This window comes from Lissotriton vulgaris, chromosome 7 (assembly GCF_964263255.1).
Source record: "Lissotriton vulgaris chromosome 7, aLisVul1.2, whole genome shotgun sequence".
Lineage (NCBI taxonomy): Eukaryota > Metazoa > Chordata > Amphibia > Caudata > Salamandridae > Lissotriton > Lissotriton vulgaris.
Window position 1 is genome coordinate 1,490,346,453 of NC_141695.1, and position 23,785 is coordinate 1,490,370,237.

General features: G+C 48.0%; 1 protein-coding gene across 4 annotated transcripts in view; it reads right to left on the reverse strand.

Annotated features, from left to right (window-relative positions):
* LOC147705857 (uncharacterized) overlaps nt 1–23,785 on the reverse strand; it is a 233,116-nt gene that overhangs the window by 154,370 nt on the left and 54,961 nt on the right. For all 4 annotated transcript variants that reach the window (XM_086932296.1, XM_086932297.1, XM_086932298.1 and 1 more), the window contains one exon: nt 1,681–1,791. In XM_086932296.1, coding sequence (XP_086788422.1) covers nt 1,681–1,791 — 111 coding nt within the window. The remainder of the gene's footprint in view (nt 1–1,680; nt 1,792–23,785) is intronic.

Below are 23,785 nucleotides of genomic sequence, written 5' to 3' on the forward strand. Positions count from 1 at the left end.
ATGAGTAGGTGGCAGCCATAAGGAAGCCTGCCAGTTGTTGATAATAGCTCTGGGAGCATGTGTACAGGTCCGGGGTCAGTGTCATTGTGAGAAACTGTCTCTATATATACTGGACAATAATGCGTGTATAGAGTCCACAAACCCCAAAGGTATAACAGAGGTTAAAGTCAGGACTGACCTTATTCTCAAAAGTGGTATCTTGGTCGAACAGTAAGACAGTACCTGAGGGCAGTGCAAAGCATTTGTTGTAAACACTCAGTCAGCAAAGGATATCACACACTCAAAGACTGAATTCCAGGCCTATGGCTGTTATATCCAAAGATATAGTTGTTTTATTTTAAGAACCAACAGGCATAAAAATATACTTTGCTAGATATGAGAACTCTCATGTAATTACTTTGCAAAGAAGCATCTCTCTAGCACCTTAGAAATCCTATGATGATATAAGAATGTGGAACTGGTGATGTCTTGGCGTATGGTGTTTGCCTCCAGTCCGTTGGTATCCTTGTTACTGAAATATTTTAACAGTGGCAGGTAGTTTTGATATAGTCCTTTAAAGGCACACAAGAAGAATATCACATTGGGAGTTGACCGCCATGGCTAGTTCTGTTTAAAAACAATATGACAATTTGAGACCATAAAAGATCTCAAAGAAAATATTTAAACATGTCCAGCTTGGACTCCTGTAATCATATTCACAGACACTACTGACTAGAAACCAAAACTCTTGGAAATAAGAATCTGCACCACTGATTTAATGGAGAGTGATCATTGTTATTTGTATAGTGAGTTTTTCGTGACTAGAAATTCAGAAGCTGGGGCTTCAACCCCTTGAGAAGGCCTGTTGTGCAGACAAAACCTTACCAGATGAAATAGCGGAACCGTCACATCTGAGCAAAATTGCTACACTGCATCATTTTCTCTGACACATCTGCCACACTGGTTAGAACTGCTAATCATCACAAATATATGCAGGTGGATCCTTCAGGTCCCTGATTTGACCAGAACGCTACCTCGGGGACATTTTGCACTGGCATAAATATATTAATGCACTGTGACTGAAAATAAAAGAGGCCCAATAAAATAAGTTATTTGAAGTAGGAATAAAAGTTTATTTACACCTTTATTAATGAACGGCAAATGTCTATTTTATGTTAGGACTACTGTATTAGTATACATAATTTAAGAAATCACTGCTTACATTCTGTCCATTCCAGGTTGAAATCACTTTATAGAGCAAAACAACTGGCCTATACTCGATTGGCATGATGAATGAGATTTTATCTCCCTGCATGGATTAAACCCCATGTGCTGTGGTTCTGGATAAACAACTTTGTTTTTAACTTATATACATGAAGGAACAGCATGGCGTAAAATATAGATGCAGATTCACAAGACTAATGTGATCACTGGTAAGGAAAGTGAGGGGCATCATGACCGGCTTGAGCCTTCACCTCTTGTGAACCTTTGCCTCTTTCCTCAATCCCCAATGAAAATACATTGTATAATACAGTCTGATCTGATTAAGAGAATAACTTAATTACCAAAAGCATCCGCTAAACTGTGCATTGCCATCTGTATTAGAATAGTAACAATGAGATTCAATCTAAATAAACCACTAAAAGGCTGAAAGAAAACACTACATAGAGAATGTTACAAAGATAAATATCCATTCCTTACCTGCAGAAGACGTACCATCCCACTCTGTGTCGTCTGATTCATAGTGACTCCCGTCAGGTGATGTCTGTCCTATTTCAATCTCTAACACCTCAGGTTTCACAGTTCCAACAGCTGATCAATGAAAATGTATAATTACAGTTTGTAATAAAATACTTAGGTTATTAATATGACGGCATTACAAATTAACAGATATTTTGCTTAGAATTATCTTTACTAGGTGCAACTATCAGTTGGCTGTATTGCAGGCCCCATACTATTTTTATGTGGTTTTGGTCAAAGTATTCAATAATGTCGTTGACTCGTGTAACTGCCCTAGTTGGTGATTTACAGAGCGATCTCAAATCCTTCCAGGATAGTCATAACAAAGAGTTATTGATTGTCTTGTGGGGTGGGGGGGATTTTAACGAAAGGCTTTGAGGGAAAGCTGATCCATCCTCTTGTGGCTTGGAGATATCAAAGGGAGAGGAGTATATACATTTCCCACATACACCTTTTGGGAAGGCCCTGAATAGATTGTTAACCTATAGATATGTGGTTTTTATCAAATAATTCAATGCCTCGGTGCCCCTCATCGCTACTTTTAATGGTGTGCAAAGGGTAGTAAGATCGACTACATCTTAGGGCCCGATTCTGATCTAGTTTGGAAAGAATTCCAACCGAATCCGCTCCGGAATGCTTTCCGGACAACTCAGATCTGGGTAGTCCGACCGTGCAATATGGATGCATCCGGAACGTTGAGGATACGATTCGGTTAGACGCCCATTAACTTCAATGGGAGCCTGTGTTCCGAACAAGAACACAGGCTCCCATTGAAGAAAGGGGTGGCTGGGGAAAATCGTGCACCCTCTGGCGGGCACCCCATCGTGTATGGTTGGAAAGGGAGGTCCCTTGGGTAAATGTAAATGTAAATGTATTTGAGCTTATATAGCGCACAGCTACCCGCAGTGGGTGTCCCGGCGCTTGCTTAGGGAACCCGTCCTGGTATTCCCCTGTGAGATAGCCCCAGCAGGGTATCCACAAGGTGAAAGCCAGGCATCCCGCCGCGAGGGGCCGTTGTGGAGATTAAGCAAGCTATTGCCCAGAGTCGCAGAGTGTGAACCCGTGAGTCGAGAAGGCACCGGAGCGAGAATTATCGAGTCCGTGGAATTTTTAACCCAAGACCCGCCGAGGCGGGGAATTGAACCCTGGTCCAGGGCCGATCTCAGCTTCCGGGTCTGCCGCCTCTAACCCCTGAGCCACACTTCTCCACTGGTACTCCCACAGGCCTGATTTGGAGGGCCTCGGGTGAAGGGGGGCCTGCTTAGGCCCCCAAAGACAGATTCTGGCAGCCGTTTTGTTCCAGAGAAACAGAATCGGAATGGCTGAACGAATCAGTCATTGTACTTGCTTGCTTGGAAACTGAGTGCATAGAGCTGTACGATTCTGCTCCGAAAGACATGTCCGAATACCTTTCAGAACCGATTCAGATAGCCCTACTGGGTTCCAGGCATCGTACTCGGTCGTTGGGAAGTGTGTACGATCAGTCGGAAACAAGGACTCCGGATCAGATTCGGCAAACACAAATCCAATTCGGAGCCCTTCCAAACGACATTGGAAACGACCCCTTAGTGTCCCATGATTTAGCCAAACTAATACTAGACCATTACGTTCTGAACTCTTTTATTAGCCACCATAACCAATTTACAGTAGTTTTGGAACTTACACTGACAGGGACAAAGGGACAGCAGGAGAACCTGACCCAGCCTTACTCGCGCAATGGGGGTGTCCCGAAAAATGGGAGAATGTGGACAAGGATGCCTTTCTGGGATAAACTTGTGTGTGAGAACAGTGAGCCATTCTCAGTACTTACCCGGAAGAAGGAGACACCAGAGAACATCTCCAATGTCTTTAGAAGTGTATGTTCTGTGGTGGTCATGGGGTTTAGGCAGTCTAAAGTCCGAAAAAATTCCCCCCACAGCTTGGTTCGACCATGCCTGTACATTGATCTAAAAGAAACTGAAACTGGCTATATCTACTAGACCGCGCTCAAAAAGTGACATATTGAATGCCAGAAGAAGGTATAAATCTATTCTGGAGTGTAGAAGTTGCCTCCTAAAGGAAGAAGCTTGGGAGGAGCTGCCAGAAGCCTCAGTTTTGAAGGACTCTGCCCTGTTCTTGAAGTCAAGGATATAATTGCCGCCCTCAGAGTGCGGCGGGGAAGGCGCCAGGCCCGATGGTGTCCCTCTCGATCTCTTAAAAGATAATATTGTACTCTGGGCCCCGATTTTAACAAATTTTTGCAAAGCTTCAATAAGGGGGAACCTTAAATACACACATGGAAGGAAGCTGTAGTGGTCTCGATTTTTAAGACAGGGGATCATCATGATCCCTTCTGCTGCTGGTCAATTTTCTTTCTAGATAGCTCGCTCAAGACCCTCAGCAGAATTTTAGCAAGTAAACTGGAGTATTGGCGGGACAAAACTGCATCCATTTCTAGAGCTTAATACGGGTTTCGTACCGGGCTCGGTACAGTCGAGCAAAGCTCGAATCTCCAGCTGGTCATTAGCAAGAATGTCAAGGCAAGGATAGGCTCCATTCACCTAGCGTTTATGGACCTCTCCTCTAGACACGGTTAACAGATCTAAGCTCTGGGGGATTATGGCAAGGATGGAACTTGGCCAAGCCATAATTGGTTCGCCACAGAGGATGCACTGGGATCAGGGTCAGGTTTTGTACGGAGGGCAAACTTTCTTCTGAAATTAAATCCTCTATGGGGGTTAGAGAGGGGTATGTGATGTCCCCCTTATTGTTTCTTATTTACAGCATTGACTTTGAGGAGACTAAGTAAAGCGGGGAGGATCTCACCAAAGTGAAGTCAAGTGCCCTGTCTGTTGTACTGTAAGCCGATGACGCGGTTCTTATGTCAAGAAGCGCAAATGATTTACAATGTCTTTAAGACTCTTTTACTGTTTTATGGGGGGGGGGACGACTTAAGAACTAATCTCAGTAAATCCTTTGCTTATATTCCCACAAATATTTTTTAAAACCTGAACGTTTTATTTGGGTCGTAAGAAACCCAAGAAAAAATTGGTCTGCGTGAACACTTTTTGCTCCTTTTCTAACCAGGTAAAAAAAGTGATACATAAGGACTGGCACATACAGAAACCCATAGTCGCTTTCTAAGAGTCGTAATTTAAAACAGTCTGGTTCATACTAAACCAAGTACACTCCAAATTACCAGAAAAAAAACTCTATGGGGTCTCCCACCTGTACAAGGACATTACCCATGTGGCTCTTGTGGGTATATGCATACAAACCTTTGTAACTAAGACCATGGACACTGGAACAGGAAGACCTTGGGTGTTAAGACAGCACACAAATTGTAACAGTGAGAGACTCATATACCTGATTACATGTCCTTGCGGCCTGAGGTATGTGGGTAGGACTTCTCGCAAATTAAAGCACGCATACTGGTACACAAGAACACCATTAGGTGCAAAAAACAAGCAACCAAACTGACAAAACTCTTTTTGGAGAGGAAGCACAATGTGGAGGACCTGCGGTTGACTGTCTTGGCCAAGCCCACTCTGTCATCTACGGCGCTCAACATAAGTAAAACCCTGTTGAGGATTGAACAAAAATGGGTCTTCACGATGGGCACAGTAGGAGTGCTTAATGAAGATATACATTGGCTTTCTTTTACATAATGCACCAATAATATCTGCTTTCCTGCCAGGATAGATAATACCTCAATGAAATAGGACTGTCCACTGTAAAACGAGGTTCATCATTGATAATGAATGTGAATGGGCACACACTCTCCCACTTAGCAGGTTCGAAATTTCTAAAATTGTTTTCCATTTGTGACTGCCAAATGCCATAACACTTTTCCTTAACTCTTAACCTTTAGAGTCCATGTTTCCTTAATTGTCACACCAAACTGTCTCTTCTGTTACCATTCCTCAAAACATTCACTTGTTGTGAATGATCAAACAGTACCTAATTGTACCGTGACTAACCAGTTAAATTCTATGGCAGTCCACGGAGGCTCTGATTATGCTTCTCTTTACTTTACTGGCAAACAGCAGCCAATGAAACAACTTTAAACTGAGCATACCCCGGAAGTACAACCCCCTTCATAGTCTTCACCAATCATTATCCGTCGATATTGTATATATAGTTTGTCATACAGAAACCGTTTCCTCTTTCTTTGCTGCTGCAGCAGCGAGTTAAGTGATTTGCATGTTTTGTTTCAGTAATTGTATTACACGCGCTTGGCAAGTTCATTGCGCTTTGTACCTTCTCCCCGCGCTGTGTTTTCAGGCTTTGCACTGAGTTGCGGTGATCGGAGCGCATCGCCTCTCGGTGAGGCATTTTAATGTGAGATGGAGCAGGTGCAAGGCAGACGCGCGATGCGCGCTTGAGGGGCAGCCAGTCATATTTTTTTTTTGTCAAAAGTATTTTTATTGATTGTTTAGTAAAAAACAGTAGAAATAAACATGCGACAATCCCGCACTTCATCCCACACAGGGGGTAGCCAGAGCAAGCGCCCGAAGGCGACAGCAGATTGGGGAAGGGTCATCGTGGTCAAGCCTCTTACACATGGCATAGAGTCCTAGGAAGCGCCGATCCCCCAGCATGTGAGTCATCATTCAGTAAGCAATGGAAGAAGAGGTCGCTGAAAAGTCACAGTTGTACAGAGACATAACAACGTGGTCAAATGGCTAGAACTCCCAGTAAGTCGGTCACAAATAGAAGGCAGTAGTGCTAAGAGGCCCTGCTGTAGGCATGTGGCTCGGCATGCAATACTGTAATGGAGCACTAAGAGGGACGTCATAACGCACAAAGAAAACAAGCAACCACCCCCCCCCCCCGTCCCCCCCTCCCCCCTGGTGGTAGCAATAAGCACAGGACAAGAAACCTGATGTGTAGCGGCAGGGATTCAGAGTTGAAACAGGTGGAGAGTGTGGATGCTAGGTGGACAGACTGCGGATTGCAGGCCCTTAGAGAGGAATGCTACCAGCGGGCCCCAGCAAAATACAAAATTCTTAAAATCATCTAAAAAGATATCCGCCATCCTTTCCATACTAAGCAACCTCCAAATCCTCGAGTGCCAGAGAGAGGTGGCCGGAGCCTCCTTTTTCTTCCACGCTGCAGCAAGAGTAATTTTGGCCACGCCAATACTGAGCCACATGATCCTCTTGTCCGCCCTGGTCTGGTGTTCGAGATCAGGATCACGGAGACCCAACAGAGTGGAGGCCATCGAGGTAGGAATAGGGTAGCCCAGCATATCCTTAATTTGGGCTAGAATTTCCTCCCAGAAGGGTTGGATAACGGGACAGCGCTGGGACGCCCTTGGGTAGCCATCGCGCTTTACAAATTCTCATTCCATTCCATTCCAGTCCCACCAAATGTGCTGGAAGTCCGTAAGAACCCACATCCCCTCCAACATCTATCGGAGGTGCCCAGGAAAATCATGTTTTAGCTTGGCGGGGTATAGGTACCAGTCCATCATGATTTTCATATGTGCCTCCCTAAGCTCCTTTGAGTGCCAGTGCTCTTTTTATTGCCACGACGCTCGTGCATGCGCGAGAAGCCGGATCGGAGATTCAGTCCCGATGGGCTTCTCACGCATCAGCGAGCGCAGCTGCTCAGCCCTCAGCCTCCTGAACACCTGACGGGACTCAGAAGCATTTAAAGGCTCTGCCTCAGGGGAAGTAAAAGGTGGCTCCCTCCACAATGATCCAAAGACTTTTTGGCAGTTTTTGTGAGTGTACTAGACTGAGGGACAGTGTGTGGTGCTTTCACGTTCAGGGACAGTGTAGTTAGGGCTTTAGCTTGCAAGTTTCGTTATCTTCCCGACAGTGATCACCCTTGGGTTCTTCCCCCCTTAGGGTCCTCCACAGCTCCTGTCCTACAATGGCGTACTACACCAAGGAGGCTGACCAGTGGGCTGATTATTATGATTACGGTGGTTATGAAGAGGTACCCCAGGAGCACCAGTTGAAGGAGCAGCTGGTCGAAGCCCTAAATACCCACCTCCAGGGCTCTGTGAACAGGACGTTAATTAAGGTTCTACAGCCGTATGCTAAACCCCTGAAGAATTATGGGAAGCGCCAGATGCAGGCGGCTTTAGGCACCACGTCTCAACCCTCCTCTGCGGGGAGCCTTGCGCAAGTGGCGTCTTCGATCCTTGATCATGGTTCCTACGGCGAACCTTTATCGGCAAAAAATTCCACCTGGTTGGCAGGGGATACGGATCAGTCATCTCCGCCTGCCACAGATACCTCCGACACTGATAAGGACACGATAGCACCACCTAAACCGGCGAAAAAGAAATGCAAAACTCACCATGTCAAAGCAGCTTCACCTAGCAGTAATCTCCTTTTTGACCCAAAAAACATCATCCACCAGCGTTCCACAGACTGGGTACCTTGTGTGGAAGTGGCACATTATGTCCAGGAGCACCTTCGACAAGGGTTTAAGAATGCAGTGCGTGCCACTTTACGCTCAGAATGTCCTAGACCAGCATTGATGGGTAAAGTGGCCGACACTCCCGAGTTAGTACCTAACAGGGCCTCTTTTCTAAAGACGTTTTCTAAGGATCCAAAGTAGGGTTTGGATAGAGCCTGGAGAGGGTGCCAGGATAAATTATTAGATATCTCTGGCCCGATTACTAAGATCCTGGATGCGGCAGTGCACGCCAAAGATACTAACACTCCGTTAGATGGGATGAAAATTTTGGAATGGGCACAGAGGGCACTTTGTTATTTGGGCAATGCCAATTGTGCAATGTCAACAGAGCGCAGGCGGTCATTTTTAATACGCATAGACCCCCAATTGGCAGACATGGCCTCAACAGAAGCTGGCACTTTGGCCAGTGGTTTTTTGTTCGGCGACAAGTTTGTGAAAGAAGTAGGTAAATATGTCACCACTTTCTCTGCATTGGATAAAGACCAAGCCAATATTAAGAAGGTTTTCAATGCTGGCCTTTTTAGCAGGGCCGGTCGCTACAGATGTCGAACGCCCAGTCGTAGATTCAATCAGGCCTCCAGAGGTTCCGAGCAGAGAGGCAGAGGAGGAGCCCAAAGGTCCAATTTCTATCTCACCAGAAATCGTGGGGGTCCCAGCAGATTTCAGAAAGGAGGCTACCGAGGACAGGGTAGCGACAGAGACTCCTCCGATTCAGCGAATTCTGCCTCAGTGTGGGAATGCCAAGGTGCGGGTCGGATTGCTTTGTTCCTCAACAAATGGAGAACCCTAACATACAACCCTTGGGAACTGCAGATCGTACTCGGTTTTCAAATAGATTTTTATGCCACACCTCGGCAAACACACAGATCACTACCACTACATTTTTCCCAAGTAGAGAAGTCTTTTATAGACAGCGAAGTGGCATCTCTGATGCAGAAAGGTGCAATTGTACAAACTACACATCACCCTCATGGTTTCACCAGCACAGTGTTTCTTGTCCCGAAGAAAGATCAAGGCTTTCGCCTGGTATTAAATCTCAAAGAGTTCAATTCTTGGGTAGTGTATCGCCACTTCAAGATGGAGGGCATACACTTACTCCGAGACTTGCTCTTGGAAGGGGATTGGATGGTAAGGCTAGACCTCAAAGACGCTTACTTAGCGGTCCCTATATTTCCTCTCCACAGGCAATTTCTACTGTTCCAATGGGGAAACGTCTGGTACGAATTCTCCGCTCTGCCGTTCGGCCTATCGTCCGCCCCTTGGTGTTTCACCAAACTCCTAAAACCAGTGATTGAATTCTTGAGGGAGCAAGGGGTCAGGCCTATCATCTACTTAGACGATATCCTGAAAATGGCTCAGAGTGTGAGCACAGTTCTTCAACATCTGGCTTTGACAACACAACTCCTACTAGAGTTGGAGTTTGTTATCAACACCGACAAATCTATCATGACTCCTGCTCAATCGATGGAGTTTTTGAGGTTCCAAGTGAACTCGTGACATCACAGCTTTTACTTCCAATGAAGAAACAGGTTGCCATCAAGAAGGAATTGAGAGCGCTGTCCTCTCAGACCATATCATTACAGACTTTATCCAGGTTGGTGGGCCCGTTAGCCTCATTGATCCAGGCTTTTTTTCCGGGCCCTCTTCATTACATGGCACTCCAATGATTAAAGATCTTACACTTACGCAAGGGTCTGAGTTATACGGAACCGATTCTGTTGAGCCGCGAGGCCAGGACAGAAATCTCTTGGTGGTTGGAGTACATGGATGCGTGGAATGGCAAGGCCATTTTTGCACCAGTCCCAGAAGTGGTGATAGAATCGGATGGCAGCCGTAGGGGTTGGGGAGCCCGGTGTGGTTCAGTGGAGACTGGGGGGCAGATGGTCTCCGGAGGAGCTACGTCTCCACATAAATTGTCTCGAGTTGCTGGCGGGCTCTTTTGCGATTGGGATTTTGTCACCGCAGAATGCAAGCTGTTATATTCTCTTGAGTATGGACGATGTCTCAACAGTACGGTATATCAATAGGCTGGGTGCACCAGGTAGCGACTACTAGGGGATATAGCCACGTTTTTTTGGCATTACTGTCTTCTCCACCACATTTCAGTGACAGCAGAGTACATTCCGGGCAGCTCCAATGTGGGGGTGGATTGGAATTCTCATTTTCTTCAAGATTCCAGTGACTGAAGTCTTTATCCCAGGATATTCCGGCAACTCAAAAACAAGTGGGTTCCTTGTGTGATAGACCTCTTCCCGTCCAGGCTCAATACACAAAAGCCTCTGTTCTACAGTTGGAGACCAGATCCTCTGGTGAACAACTCGGACGCATTCCTTCAGTCATGGACGACGGGCATGCTGTATGCATTTCCTCCGTTCGCCATGATTCCGAGAGTGTTAGCGCAGATCTGCAGACAGAGAGCGGAGGTGATGTTGATATCCCCATGTTGGAGAGCACAAGAGTGGTTCCCAGTGGCATTGGCTCTTTCTTGTGCATCTCCAATACGTCTGCGATTGTTTCCGGAAAACTTGACGGACCCTCTGGGTCAACCGCATCCATTGGTTCTTCAAGACCAGTTGCCGCTCATGGCGTGGATACTTTCCGGAGACGTTGGCAAGTGCCTGGAGTTTCGGAGAATGCACTGTTTTCTCATCCCAATCATGGGCCCCAGCTACGCACAAGCGATATGAATCAGCTTGGCGTAAGTGGGTTAGTTGGCGTACTGAACGACAAGGGGATCCCATGGGATCCGGAATCCATATGATTGTTAACTTCCTGTCGGAGATGGCAAGTACAGGATTAGCCTAAAGGACGGTGAACAATTTTAGATCTGCTAACTCAGTGGGTCATCCTCACATGGATGGTAAACGAGTGGGGGAACATCCTTTGGTCTGTAAAGTGGTGAGAGGTATCAGGTTGGTAAATCCTCCAAAACCAAGGTATTCACAATTATTTTGGGATGTGGACGTAGTACTTAGTTTTCTCAAAAATTGGCCAGCTAATGAAGGTCTATCCCGTAAGCAATTATCAGCTAAACTGACTTTATTGTTATGTTTGATTTCATATAGACATGTGTCTGATGTAGGGGCTCTGGACTTAGCGGGGAGAGTATTCACTTCTTCGGGGGTTTCATTCACAATTTCGAGACAAACTAAAACCAATTCTAGATGTATTTCCTACCCTGCTTTTCCGCATCATAGTCAATCGTGTGTTGTTCAATGTTTAAAATGTTATGAGGATTGTACACGTGAGTTTGAAAATGATGTCGCAGGACAATTGTTAATATCTGTACAGAGACCTTTCCGACCAGTCACTGCCGCAACTTTAGCCAGGTGGGTTACTTGGTTGTTGAATTTGGCAGGCATCGATACTGCGGCCTTTGGCGCTCACTCAGTGAAATTAGCTATGGCTTCCAAAGCTTTTGCTACCGTTGTATAGCATTTTAGGACCCTAGTGTAATTTTCCCGATTCATGTCCTTATATAGGTATAAATCACCATATCCTTATATAAGCATAGAAATCATAACCAAATTTAGACATAGCTCATGCAGTCCAAATACGGCATGGCTACTTCCACTAGTTCAGAAAATCCACATCGATTTCTTGGAAAACTCGGCTTAAGCAGTTAGGGACTTCCCCTTGCTTGAATATTGATTTGTCCAACAACTCATGGAGGTTTCAAAGAACTGAGACTCTTTGATGACGTTATTATGTCCACCTTTACGTCAAACTCGGCACCTTCAAGGTATAAATATGCGCACACTTGCCCAAGCAAACACACAGTGGTTTGGAGGAGTTCGACTATCTTCTTGCCCGACAGATAGATAGCTTCCTGCTACAGCAAGTGCCGAAGGAAGCTGATCCTCCAGCAAACGCACTGAGACACTGTCTTTCTCTTGCCGAGTAGTCCAGCTCCAGTTTTTCCAAGCTACCCTTGCGGGTTGTTGGGAAATCGAGTCCAGAGACTGACCTCCTTCATTCTAAACCAAGGTACGAAGCTGATTAGACCCTAAGAGAAATCTTGGATAGATTCTTGGCAATGAACACTAAATTTATGCGTGAACAATACGGTGATGGGAGGGTCCAAGGGGAGGTTTACCGACCTGACACAGCTACAACCCCCAAACAAATCAATTTTGTAAGACATAGAGTAGCTGTGGATCACAGAACAAACTGTCAACTCTCTGTGTACCTGACAAAAAGAGAATAATAAATAGAGCCACATAATTAGAGAATATATGTAAGACACTAAGACAAGCAGTCAAAAAGGATATTTTCTGTATGTGAAAAAATACCCATCAGTTGTCGACCGGACCCGCCCTAGTCATCATCTGGAATCATTCACACCAGGAAGGGTAGGTGTTACGACCCTTATAAATGAATTGTACAATGAGTGTGTCCCAGTGAAGCAGAAAAGATATGGGCGTGTAATGACAACTGTTAGGCAGTGCACTAAATGGGAGTGAAACAAACAGGAATAAAGTGCCGAAAAGACCAAAATTGGAGAGAAAAGAGGAAAAAATGTTTTAATCAGCACCTCTACTTCCAAATCAATAAAACCACTGTGATATAGTAGTTTAAACAAATAGCTATTATGTGTGTTAACAGGTCAACATGTTTCTGCAGACTAATGGACCCTAGTAGGTGACCGCTGCTTTCATCAGGACCAAATGGCGCTACTGCTTATTAGGTGATAAACAAACAAATTGTGTTATTTTGAGTGTTGTTTAAAAATAAAGACAGATTTCACCTTGATATCCTAGGTGTAGACATTCTCCAAGTTGGTAATCCAGACATCAGAAGTGGTGGATTATTCACAGTCAGGTACATAGAAGGACAGACAAAATACAAACAGACATTCATTAACATTTGGGTAAGAATTTCTCTCTATTATTATAGCCAAATGTGAGATAGAGACCAAGAATCTTGTTTTATTGTTATTAAGCCCCTGTGTCAAACATATGTACACTAGTCCCCTATTAGGGACTCTCGCTTACCTAATTGGCAGGAGAGAAAAGCTCCACCTCACCTGGCTATGGCGCAGGTAAATAGAGCCCCGCTCTAGTAAGGAAAAACACAAAAGAGAGTTACACGGACATGTCAGTAAAAACTAACTTCACAGACCCACTCAATATAAGTACCCCGTGGGGTAGTTGCTGCTTCATAGCATAGGGCATACATGTTTTATTCGGCCCCTGTATTTGCCTTTTAGCCTCATCATGCCCAGGTCTTTTTGATGACTCATGGCGCCAAAAAGCCCCCCCATATCACTCGTTGTCAGTTTTGCAGTAGAGCAGCGCTTGCAGCCGTGATTAAATTGCCCCGGTACTGAAAAGCCACACTACCAACGTGCCTGTCGTTGTCTCATGCAATAAGGTATTGTTAACTATTGCAACGAAGTTGTAAATTAGTAGTGCCAACAACTTTTACTGTTATTAGTTATTAGGAGTATCCAAGGTTTTATGAGGAGCCATACGCAAAATATTGCCTCTTATGTAGTGTAGATACTGCTCCTACACTGAGAAGTGGTACGGATTAATTATAGGCAACACTCTCGGTCCCAAATGTTTACAATAGGTCCCAGCCTTAGCCAAAGTGCTCCGCACCACGTACGTCTTATCCAAGTTGCAATGCCTCGCCTTTAACGCTATTTCTATATTTAGGAGATGGCGCTGGCATCCTTGTATTTGGCTTACCTGACCGTCGGTACTCCGGGCGTCCCTCTGGGCCGTCTCGGGGAGGTACCCGGTCAGGTGTGGGGCACGTATTTCATCGTAGCGCTGGCGGCCGGCAAAGACGTCACGTGCGTCAATACCGTGCTGCGCACCTGAGAATCATGAGAGATGTAGTTTTGAAAGTCTAACGTGACCCACGTGACGTCATTGTAGGCCGCCAGCGCTACGATGAAATACGCGCCTCACAGCTGAACGGGTACCTCCCCGAGACGGCCCAGAGGGATGCCCGGAGTACCGACGGTCAGGTAAGCCAAATACAAGGATGCCAGCGCCATCTCCTAAATATAGAAATAGCGCTAAAGGTGAGGCATTGCAGCTTGGATAAGACGTACGTGGTGCGGAGCACTTTGGCTAAGGCTGGGGCTTATTGTAAACATTTGGGACTGCGAGTGTTGCCTATAATTAATCAGTACCACTTCTCAGTGTACGAGCAGTATCTACACTACATAAGAGGCAATATTTCGCGTATGGCTCCTTATAAAACCCTGGATACTCATAATAACTAATAACAGTAAAAGTTGTTGGCACTACTAATTTACAACTTCGTTGAGATAGTTAACAATACCTTATTGCATGAGACAACGACAGGCACGTTGGTAGTGTGGCTTTGCAGTACCGGGGCAATTTAATCATGGCTGCAAGCGCTGCTCTACTGCAAAAGTGACAACGAGTGATATGGGGGGCTTTTTGGCGCCATGAGTCATCAAAAAGACCTGGGCATGATGAGGCTAAAAGGCAAATACAGGGGCCGAAGAAAACATGTATGCCCTATGCTATGAAGCAGCAACTACCCCACGGGGTACTCATATTGAGTGGGTCTGTGAAGTTAGTTTTTACTGACATGTCTGTGTAACTCTCTTTTGTGTTTTTCCTTACTAGAGCGGGGCTCAATTTACCTGCGCAATAGCAGGTGAGGTGGAGTTTTTCTCTCCTGCCAATTAGGTAAGCGAGAGTCCCTAATAGGGAACTAGTGTACATAGGCCTGAGGGGGTGGGAGGGGGGATTGCTATTATTTTTAGGAAAACTTTGGGCTGTTACCTAGAGCGAACGATGATTGTGGAGAGTGAGGCGGGAGTTTTCACGATTCAAATCAACGGGGGCACGACGATCAAAGGCTGTCTGGTATATCGGCCGCCAGGAGCCTGCACAAAGTTCAGAGAGAGCCTGCTAGAAAGCCTTATGGAGGCTACCCTACGCAGGGATAAATTTCTCCTTTTAGGAGACCTGAACCTGCATTTAAACTGCCCAGAGGATACAGGGGTTAAGGACTTCTGCCGGGATATGTTAGCTGTTCAACTGGAATTGAAGCTATCGGTCCCCACGCACCGCCAGGGACACCTTCTGGACCCGGTTTATGCTAACTGGGGAGGTGTGGAGGTGTCCGGAATAGAGCCTATCCCCTGGACAGACCACTTTCTGGTGGCATTTTCCATACAGAGCCCAAAATCCAATAAAGCCAGTCAGGCACCCCCTAACTACCTTAGGAGGAAGTGGGCTAAATTCTCGGTGGAGGATTTCAACCAATCCTTAAGTCAGGGTGGTCAGCCTGGTGGCGAAGATATAGAAACAGCGGTCTCAAACCTGAATCAGCGCATTACTGAAGCGCTTGACCAGACAGCTCCACTCTGCCGCACATCCACAGGTGCTCGGAAAGAACGTTCTGCCCCATGGTACAGTGGTGAGCTGAGGTTAACAAAGGCAGATTGCAGGCGAGCCGAAAGAGTCTGGAGGGTGTCTTATGACAATCAAGCTAGAGAACTGTTCTTGGAAAAAAGGCGCCTACATCATAGGCTGATCAAAAAGTCTAAGGCAGCCTACTATGCAGGACAAATCCTGGGGTCGGAGAATTCGGCCAAAGAACTTTTCGGTATTTACAAGTCTCTGACCACGGTAAATTCACCTACTGAGCCGGAGAATTTCTCTACGGAGTCATGTGACCGAATTGCCGAATATTTCTCAACTAAAGTCGAGAAGATCTACTCGACTTTCCCCCATCCGCCGACAGGGATTGACCTCGAGGCAGCATTTGTGGACACGGAGTTGGCAGGGCACCTTACTAACTTCCACACCCCTCCATCTGAGGATTTAGTAGTGGTGTGTCGCTCTGTTAAATCAGGGTCCCCGTGGGACCCAGTGTCACCCAAACGCCAGGCGGACAGCCTTGAAGTTCTGGAGCCTTATATGAGGCACGTCCTAGAAATCTCCTTCAGATCGGGGAAGCTGCCTGAGGGGTGGAAACAGGCGGTGGTGCTCCCGCTCCGGAAGAAACCCCACTTAGGCTTCGAGGTGTTAGAGAATCTGAGGCCCATCTCCCTCCTGCCTTTTCTGTCCAAAGTGGCAGAAAAGGTGGTTAATACCCAAATCATGAAGCACGTGGAAGAGACGGGACTGCTCCACGCGACGCAGTTTGGCTTCAGGCCACGCCATTCCACCGAGTCTGCCCTCCTTATGGCTACGGAACATCTGAGGGAGGGGGTGGATGCAGGCCATACTATGGCTCTGATCCTGTTGGACCTCAGCGCGGCGTTCGACACTGTAGCTCACAACATCTTGCTACAGTGTCTGAACAGAGGTGGCATCTCTGGCACCGCGCTGAGATGGATCCAGGACTTCCTCAAGGGGAGAAGCTTTCGAGTTAGGCAGGGAGACTGCTATTCAAAGGGGGTTCCCCTGGGCCAAGGCGTGCCGCAGGGTTCGTCATTGAGCCCGACCCTTTTTAATATGTATGTCGCGCCAGTTGCCTCGATTGTGGAGAGTCATGGTCTCCAATTGGTTTCATACGCCGACGATACGCAGCTGGTGATCTCCCTATCGCACGCGCCCTGCCTTGCTGCCGATGGCTTCCGTTTGTGCATGAAAGATCTTGCCGAGTGGATGGCTATCAATTGTTTGAAGCTTAATGGCAGCAAGACAGAGGTGCTGGTGGTGGGGAGAGCCCAGTCTGCCTGGTCATCGGCATGGTGGCCACCCTGTCTTGGACCAACCCCAACCCCCTGTCAAGAGGCACGCAATCTGGGGGTGTGGTTTGATGCGGGTCTTACTTTTGGCCCCCAGATCAACCGGGTGGTAGGAGTCTGCTTCGGGATTCTGAAGAAGCTGAGAAAGGTCCTTGACTTACTCCCGATCGGTGCCCGTCAAACCCTGGTCCACGCCCTGGTGACAGCTAGGTCGGACTATGGGAAGCTGCTGTACCTGGGGGCTCCTGAAAAAAGCATGGCACGCCTGCAAGTGCTGCAGAATGCGGCAGCTCGTTTGATTCTCAGGCTGCCCAAAAGGGCGCCTTTCAAGGCGGCCCTCCAGAAGTTACACTGGCTCCCCGTGAGGAGAAGAGTGGAATACAAAGCCCTCTGCACCTGTCATCGAATCTTGAATGGCAGGGCGCCCGACCCTCTGAATAAATTGATCGAAGTGTATCAACCAACACGTGCGCTCCGATCCGCAGGGGGCGGTCTTCTCAAGATCCCCAGAGTTAAGAAAGCCCGCATGGGAGGCAGGTCCTTCAGATGCTTAGCGGCTAATAACTGGAACAAACTACCAGTGGACCTGCGCTTGGAACCGGAGGAAGCCAGATTCCGAGCGAGATTGAAAACATTCCTCTACACAAAATAATTGTCCGCTCTGTCTTTGTGCTCCCTGCTCGCTGCCTCTCCCTCTTTTAGCGCGTGGACACGCCGGTGTGCGTAACGCAGCGCTCTACAAATGTCCCAATAATAATAATGTTTGACACAGGGGCCTAATAATGATAAAACAAGATTCTTGGTCTCTATCTCACATTTGGCTATAATAATAGAGAGAAATTCTAACCCAAATGTTAATGAACGTCTGTTTGTATTTTGTCTGTCCTTCTATGTACCAGACTGTGAATAATCCACCCATTCTGATGTCTGGATTACCAACTAGGAGAATGTCTACACCTAGGATATCCAGGTGAAATCTCTCTTTATTTTTAAACAACACTCAAAATAACACAATTTTTTCGTTTATCACCTAATAAGCAGTAGCGCCATTTGGTCCTGATGAAAGCAGCGGTCACCTACTAGGGTCCATTAGTCTGCAGAAACATTTTGACCTGTTAACACACATAATAGCTATTTGTTTAAACTACTATATCACACTGGTTTTATTGATTTGGAAGTAGAGGTGCCGATTAAAACATTTTTTCCTCTTTTCTCTCCAATTTTAGTCTTTTAGGCACTTTATTCCTGTTTGTTTCACTCACATTTTTTGCACTGCTTAACAGTTGTCATTACATGCCCATAACTTTTCTGCTTCACTGGGACACACTCATTGTACAATTCATTTGTAAGGGTCGTAACACCTACCCATGATGACAAGGGTGGTTCCGGTCGATAACTGATGCACATTTTTTCACATACAGAAAATATCCTTTTTAACTGCTTGTCTTAGTGTCTTACATATATTCTCTAAGTATATGGCTCTATTTGTTATTCTCTTTTTGTCAGGTACACAGAGAGTTGACAGTTTGTTGTGTGACCCACAGCTACTCTATGTGTTGCTATACTAAATTTATGCTACACCTCACTTACTTCTTCCCTCATACTAGACTTAGGTTAGGTTCATCGGGGTAGGCGTATGTTAGAAGCACCGGTTGAGTACTTTTTAGCCTTTGTTATTTATGTATGTATTTATGGTCTAGGAACCATAATGCTTTTACAGTATTATTTTATAATACTCTTCTTACTGTAAGCATTATATTTTGCAACCAGTATCACGATTGTAGCAGTTCATTTATTCTCCATGAGAAAGAAGACTGTTCAATAAATACTTTTATTGACAACGCCCGTCTCTCTATTTCTCTGCACCTCTGGTGAAACGCAGCATGCAGGAATGACTGAGTAAAATATCTATCTATTGTTTCCACGACTCTGAAGATTAGTTTTATCTTGGGGTAACAAAGTTGTCATGTTTATGCGGTTATCAGAAACTAAATCCCTTTTTGTAAAATCGAGAAAGTTTCTAGTGACCTCTGAGCTAGCTGGCACTCACAATTAAGTTTACTAAATTCGATAGAGACCTAGTAGACATAAGTCCTACGTCACATCTATAGGATATTGTAGGAAGGGGGAGTCTCTAGTTGGCGCAGTGGCGACCCTAGCGACAAGCAGGGACTCTCCTCTTCCTCGTCAGGGCTGAGGGTTACCTTCCAGACAACCTCTGCTTACCCTCTAGGTAGTGTGGCTTAAGCAGTCGCAGGCTAATCTTTGGGGCATATAGGTTAAACACTTGCAATAGTACACCTTTACAACCAACCCACCACACAACGAGACCAGACTGTATTCTGTAAAAATATATATCTTTATATAGATTTTAAGCAGCCTTGTGAATACAGTCAACGTACTTTATGATAACGGTTGCAAGTTACTCAGTTCAGGTTACCACAGTTCTTATAGCAGTTCTCTTTGGGCCCGTAGGCCGGTGTTAACCAAAGTTCTTGTGGAGCCGGCGGCTTCCAGGGGATCTGTCCCACGTCGCGTTGCCTTCCCGGGGTCGCTGATCGTTGCGGCTCTTCAGCCGGGCAGGTCACTGGTCATCCGGGGCAGCGGTGTTCTGTGGCGGCAGGGTCCTCTCCTCGTCGTCCGCTCCGACCCTGGCGGCGGCGGCTGTGCGGTGGTGGCAAGTGGCAGTACGGTCCCCAAGTGCAGGACGTACCCATCCACGTGCCGGTGCAGCTGTGCGCTCACAGCTGGGCTGTCGGGCAGGTTACCGACTTTGCGGATTCTCACAGGGCAACTGTCCGTCCTTGCAGGTGAGTGGTTGCTCGTATCGCAGCCCACTCGAGAGCTTGGACCGGACGGGTCCTCCTTCGCTTTGCTCTCGGGCTCCCGGTGCAGTTGAGGTCACGGTGTTTGGGCCAGCGGCGGCTGGTCCTCACTTTGCTTCCGCTGTTGCTTTGGGCCCCGGTCACGGTGGTCAGGCAGGGGTCGTCGCCTTGGAGGAGATTCCTCCGTCAGTACTGCAGCGATGGTCAGCACCCGCAGTCGCTTTCCTTCAGGGGGTAGCGTCCACTGGTCCTGGGACGCTGGTCAGGGGGCAAGTTCACAGCAAGCCCTTGGAGATCTCTTTAGCAGAGTTTGGCACAAAGTAAAGCAAAAGTCTTCTCGTAGTCTTTTCTTCTTCCTCTCCTTCAGCAGCAAGGCACCAGACACAGGCAAGAGTCAGCACCCTTCCTTGTCTCTCACGGTCCTTCTCGTAGGGCAGAGTCCGTCTGTGGCCCAAACAGGATCTAATTTCCAAGGAGCAGGGCTCCTTCTTTTATAGGCCAATTCTTTTGTTCTCGCAGGCCAGGGGGGCCTTTGCATAGCCACTCTCAGTCCTTGAGTACCCCGGCGGGTGTACTCCGGCTTCTGTTTTCAGTGTGAGGGGCAGGCGCATCAGACGCCCCACAGGGGGTGGAGCCAGCATTGTGCGGACAGGGGCGGCCAGAGTACCTTGTTGATGGGGGCTTCGCCCTTCCTGGGCCAGGTGCCGGCAGAGTCATCCGCCGCTCCCCAGGAGGGTGGAGCCAGCATTGTGGTGGCCGAGCACAGCTACAGTTCGAGTCAAGAGGCACTCCTACCTCCCACTAAGGTGTAATCTGCGCATTCACCACCTGTCATCCCTCCAGCCCTGTCACTCACACATCCCAGACAGTCAGATACACATACCAGCAGAGGCGGGCTGAAATGGTTAAGCAAGCAAATGCTAACTTTCTAAAAGTAGCATTTGCAAACCCAGGATACTAAAATAAACTTGACTACAAGAAATATTTTATCATCCTGAGTTCAGGCATACTAAACAGGACTCGCTACCATGCTCCTTGAGCCTGCGGGAATTATAGGGTGTAATAATTCTCGCAGCTCAGTCTGGCCTAAGGGAGCAGGTAGCCTTCAATAGTGAAATACGGTCTTGGTTGTAAGTCACTACTAGGACATGCCACACACATCAGGGCTTGTCCTACCTTACACCTACAACGCACCCTGCCCGCAGGCCTACCATAGGGGTGACTAATATGTAGTCAAGGGAAGGTTCAGGGGCTGGCAAGTGGGTGCACTTGCCCAGCTAGCGTGACAGTACGAGACCGCACGCGGGTTCTGCGGTCGCAGTTCCCAGACACAACTTTACGGCTGCTTCGGTGGGTGGCGCAACCAGCGCTGCAGGCCCACCAGCAGTATTGGCATCTACAAGCTTCGGCACTCTCTAGTGCGCTTTACTAGGGACTGACAGTAAATCCAATGCACCAATCATGGATACCAATCGTATGTACAGTTTTACAGTAGGGAGCACTTGCACTGCGGCACGGATCAGCCGTGGCGCAGTGCCCTGAGTATCGGAAAACCAGCAAAACATCGGAGGCACATCAGCAAAAAAGTGGAAGGGAGACTCACGCCAAGGTGCCAGGTCTAACATGTGTCCCCTCCAGCTGAAATGTGGGGGGAACTACCCTTCCCCAGGGAGTTCCACATCACTAAGGCGGAAAAATCTGGACAGACCGTCAGCGTTGGCGTGATCGGTGCCAGGGCGGTGTTCCACCGTAAAGTCCATACTCTGTAGAGAAATGGACCACCTCAACAGTTTCGGGTTCTCACCCCTCATTTGCATCAACCATCTGAGGGGCCTGTGGTCCGTCTGAACTCTGAAGTGAGACCCAAGCAAGTAGGGTCTTAGCTTCTTCAGCGCCCAGACCACAGCAAATGCTTCACGCTCTATTGCACTCCACCTACTTTCCCGTGGAAGTAACCTCCTACTTATGAAGGCTACGGGTTGGTCAAAGCCCTCCTCAGTCATCTGTGAAAGAACAGCCCCTACACCATGCTCGGAAGCGTCTGTTTGCACAATGAACTCCTTGGAGAAATCAGGGGCCAGGAGCACGGGCGCCGTGCACATGGCAGTCTTCAGGGTGTCAAAAGCCTTCCGACAGGTGTCAGTCCAAATCACATTCCTGGGCTGCTTCTTCGAAGTCAGCTCTGTCAAGGGGTCACGATCGTGCCATAGCCCTTGACGAACCTCCTGTAATACCCAGTGAGCCCCAGGAAGGCTCTCACTGCAGTCTGGGTCTTGGGGGGTTCCCAAGCCAGGATGGTCTCGATTTTGGGCTGCAAGGGTGCTACCTTGCCACTCCCAACTTGGTGTCCCAAGTACACCACTGAACCCTGCCCAATCTGGCACTTGCTTGCCTTGATTGTGAGGCCTGCTCTGCGCAGGGCCATCAACACTTCCCAGAGGTGTCGCAGGTGTTCGGGCCAGGTTCCGCTGAACACTGCGATGTCATCCAGGTAGGCGGCACTGAACTCGTCCAGTCCAGCCAACACCTGGTTGACCAATCTCTGAAAGGTGGCAGGGGCATTCTTCATTCCAAATGGCATAACCCGGAACTGGAAATGCCCATCTGGTGTAGAGAATGCCGACCTCTCCTTTGCCCCATCGGTCAAGGCGATCTGCCAGTACCCAGACGTTAAATCAAACGTGCTGAGGAACCGGGCAGCCCCTAGCCGATCAATGAGCTCGTCAGCTCTGGGGATGGGGTGCGCGTCAGTCTTCGTGACTGAATTGAGTCCTCTGTAGTCCACACAGAACCGGAGTTCGGGTGTGGCTCCCGGCGCAGCAGCCTTCGGAACCAAGACCACGGGGCTGGACCAAGGACTGCTGGAAGACTCAACCACCCCGAGGTCAAGCATCTTGGAGACCTCCTCCTTGATGCAGGCCCGGACCCTGTCAGTCACTCTGTAAGCCTTATGCTTCACAGGTAAGCTGTCTCCAGTGTCCACATCATGGACGCACCAATCTGTGACACTCGGAACCAGGGAGAACAGGTCTGGAAACTGCCCCAGCAACTGGCGGCAGTCCTCCTGTTGTTCGGCGGTCAGGGTGGGTGAGAGGTTAACTCCATCCACTGACCCATCTTTCTCACAGGTCACCAAGAGGTCAGGAAGAGGCTCCGACTCCTCCTCCATTCCGTCATCGGTTGCCAACAACATGCCCACTTCGGACCTTCGCAAGTGGGGCTTGAGGCGGTTGACATGTAGGACCCGCAAAGGGTTCCTGGGCGTCTTCATGTCCACCAAGTATGTCACGGGGCTCTTGCGCTCCACAACCTCAAATGGTCCTGTCCACTTATCCTGAAGGGCACAGGGCTCCACTGGGGCCAGGACATACACCTCTTGTCCAGGCTGAAGCTCGACCAGAGTGGCATTCTGATCGTACCACCGCTTCATTTCCTCCTGGCTCGCTTCCAGATTTGCCTCGGCAAGTTGTCTGAAGCGTCTGGTCTGGTTTCTGAAGGCCAGCATGTAGCTATATACATTCTGGGGAGGTTTCCTGGGAGATTGCTCCCAGCCTTCCTTTACCAAACTCAGCGGTCCTCTCACGGGGTGACCGTACAGTAGTTCAAAGGGGCTGAACCCTAGGGACTTCTGTGGCACCTCGCGATATGCAAAGAGCAGGCATGGTAAGAGGACGTCCCACTTACGCCTCATCGGACCTTCCAGGCCATGATCATGCCTTTTAGGGTTCGGTTGAATCTTTCAACCAACCCGTTACCTTGGGGATGGTAGGGCGTGGTGAACTTATACGTCACGCCACACTCCTGCCACAGGGACTTCATATACTTCGATATGAAATTGGTCCCCCTGTCGCTCACCACCTCTAGAGGGAATCCTACTCGTGAGAAAATTCCCATCAGTGCACGCCCCACCACGGGAGCCGTCACTGTCCTCAGAGGGATGGCTTCAGGGTACCGGGTGGCATGGTCCACCAAGACCAGGATGAACCTGTTGCCCAGGGCTGTCTTGGGGTCCAGAGGCCCAACGATGTCAATACCCACTCGCTGGAATGGCGTACCGACTACAGGGAAGGGTTGGAGGGGAGCCTTGTTCTTCCCTCCTGTCTTCCCACTTGCCTGGCAAGTCGGACAGGTTCTGCAA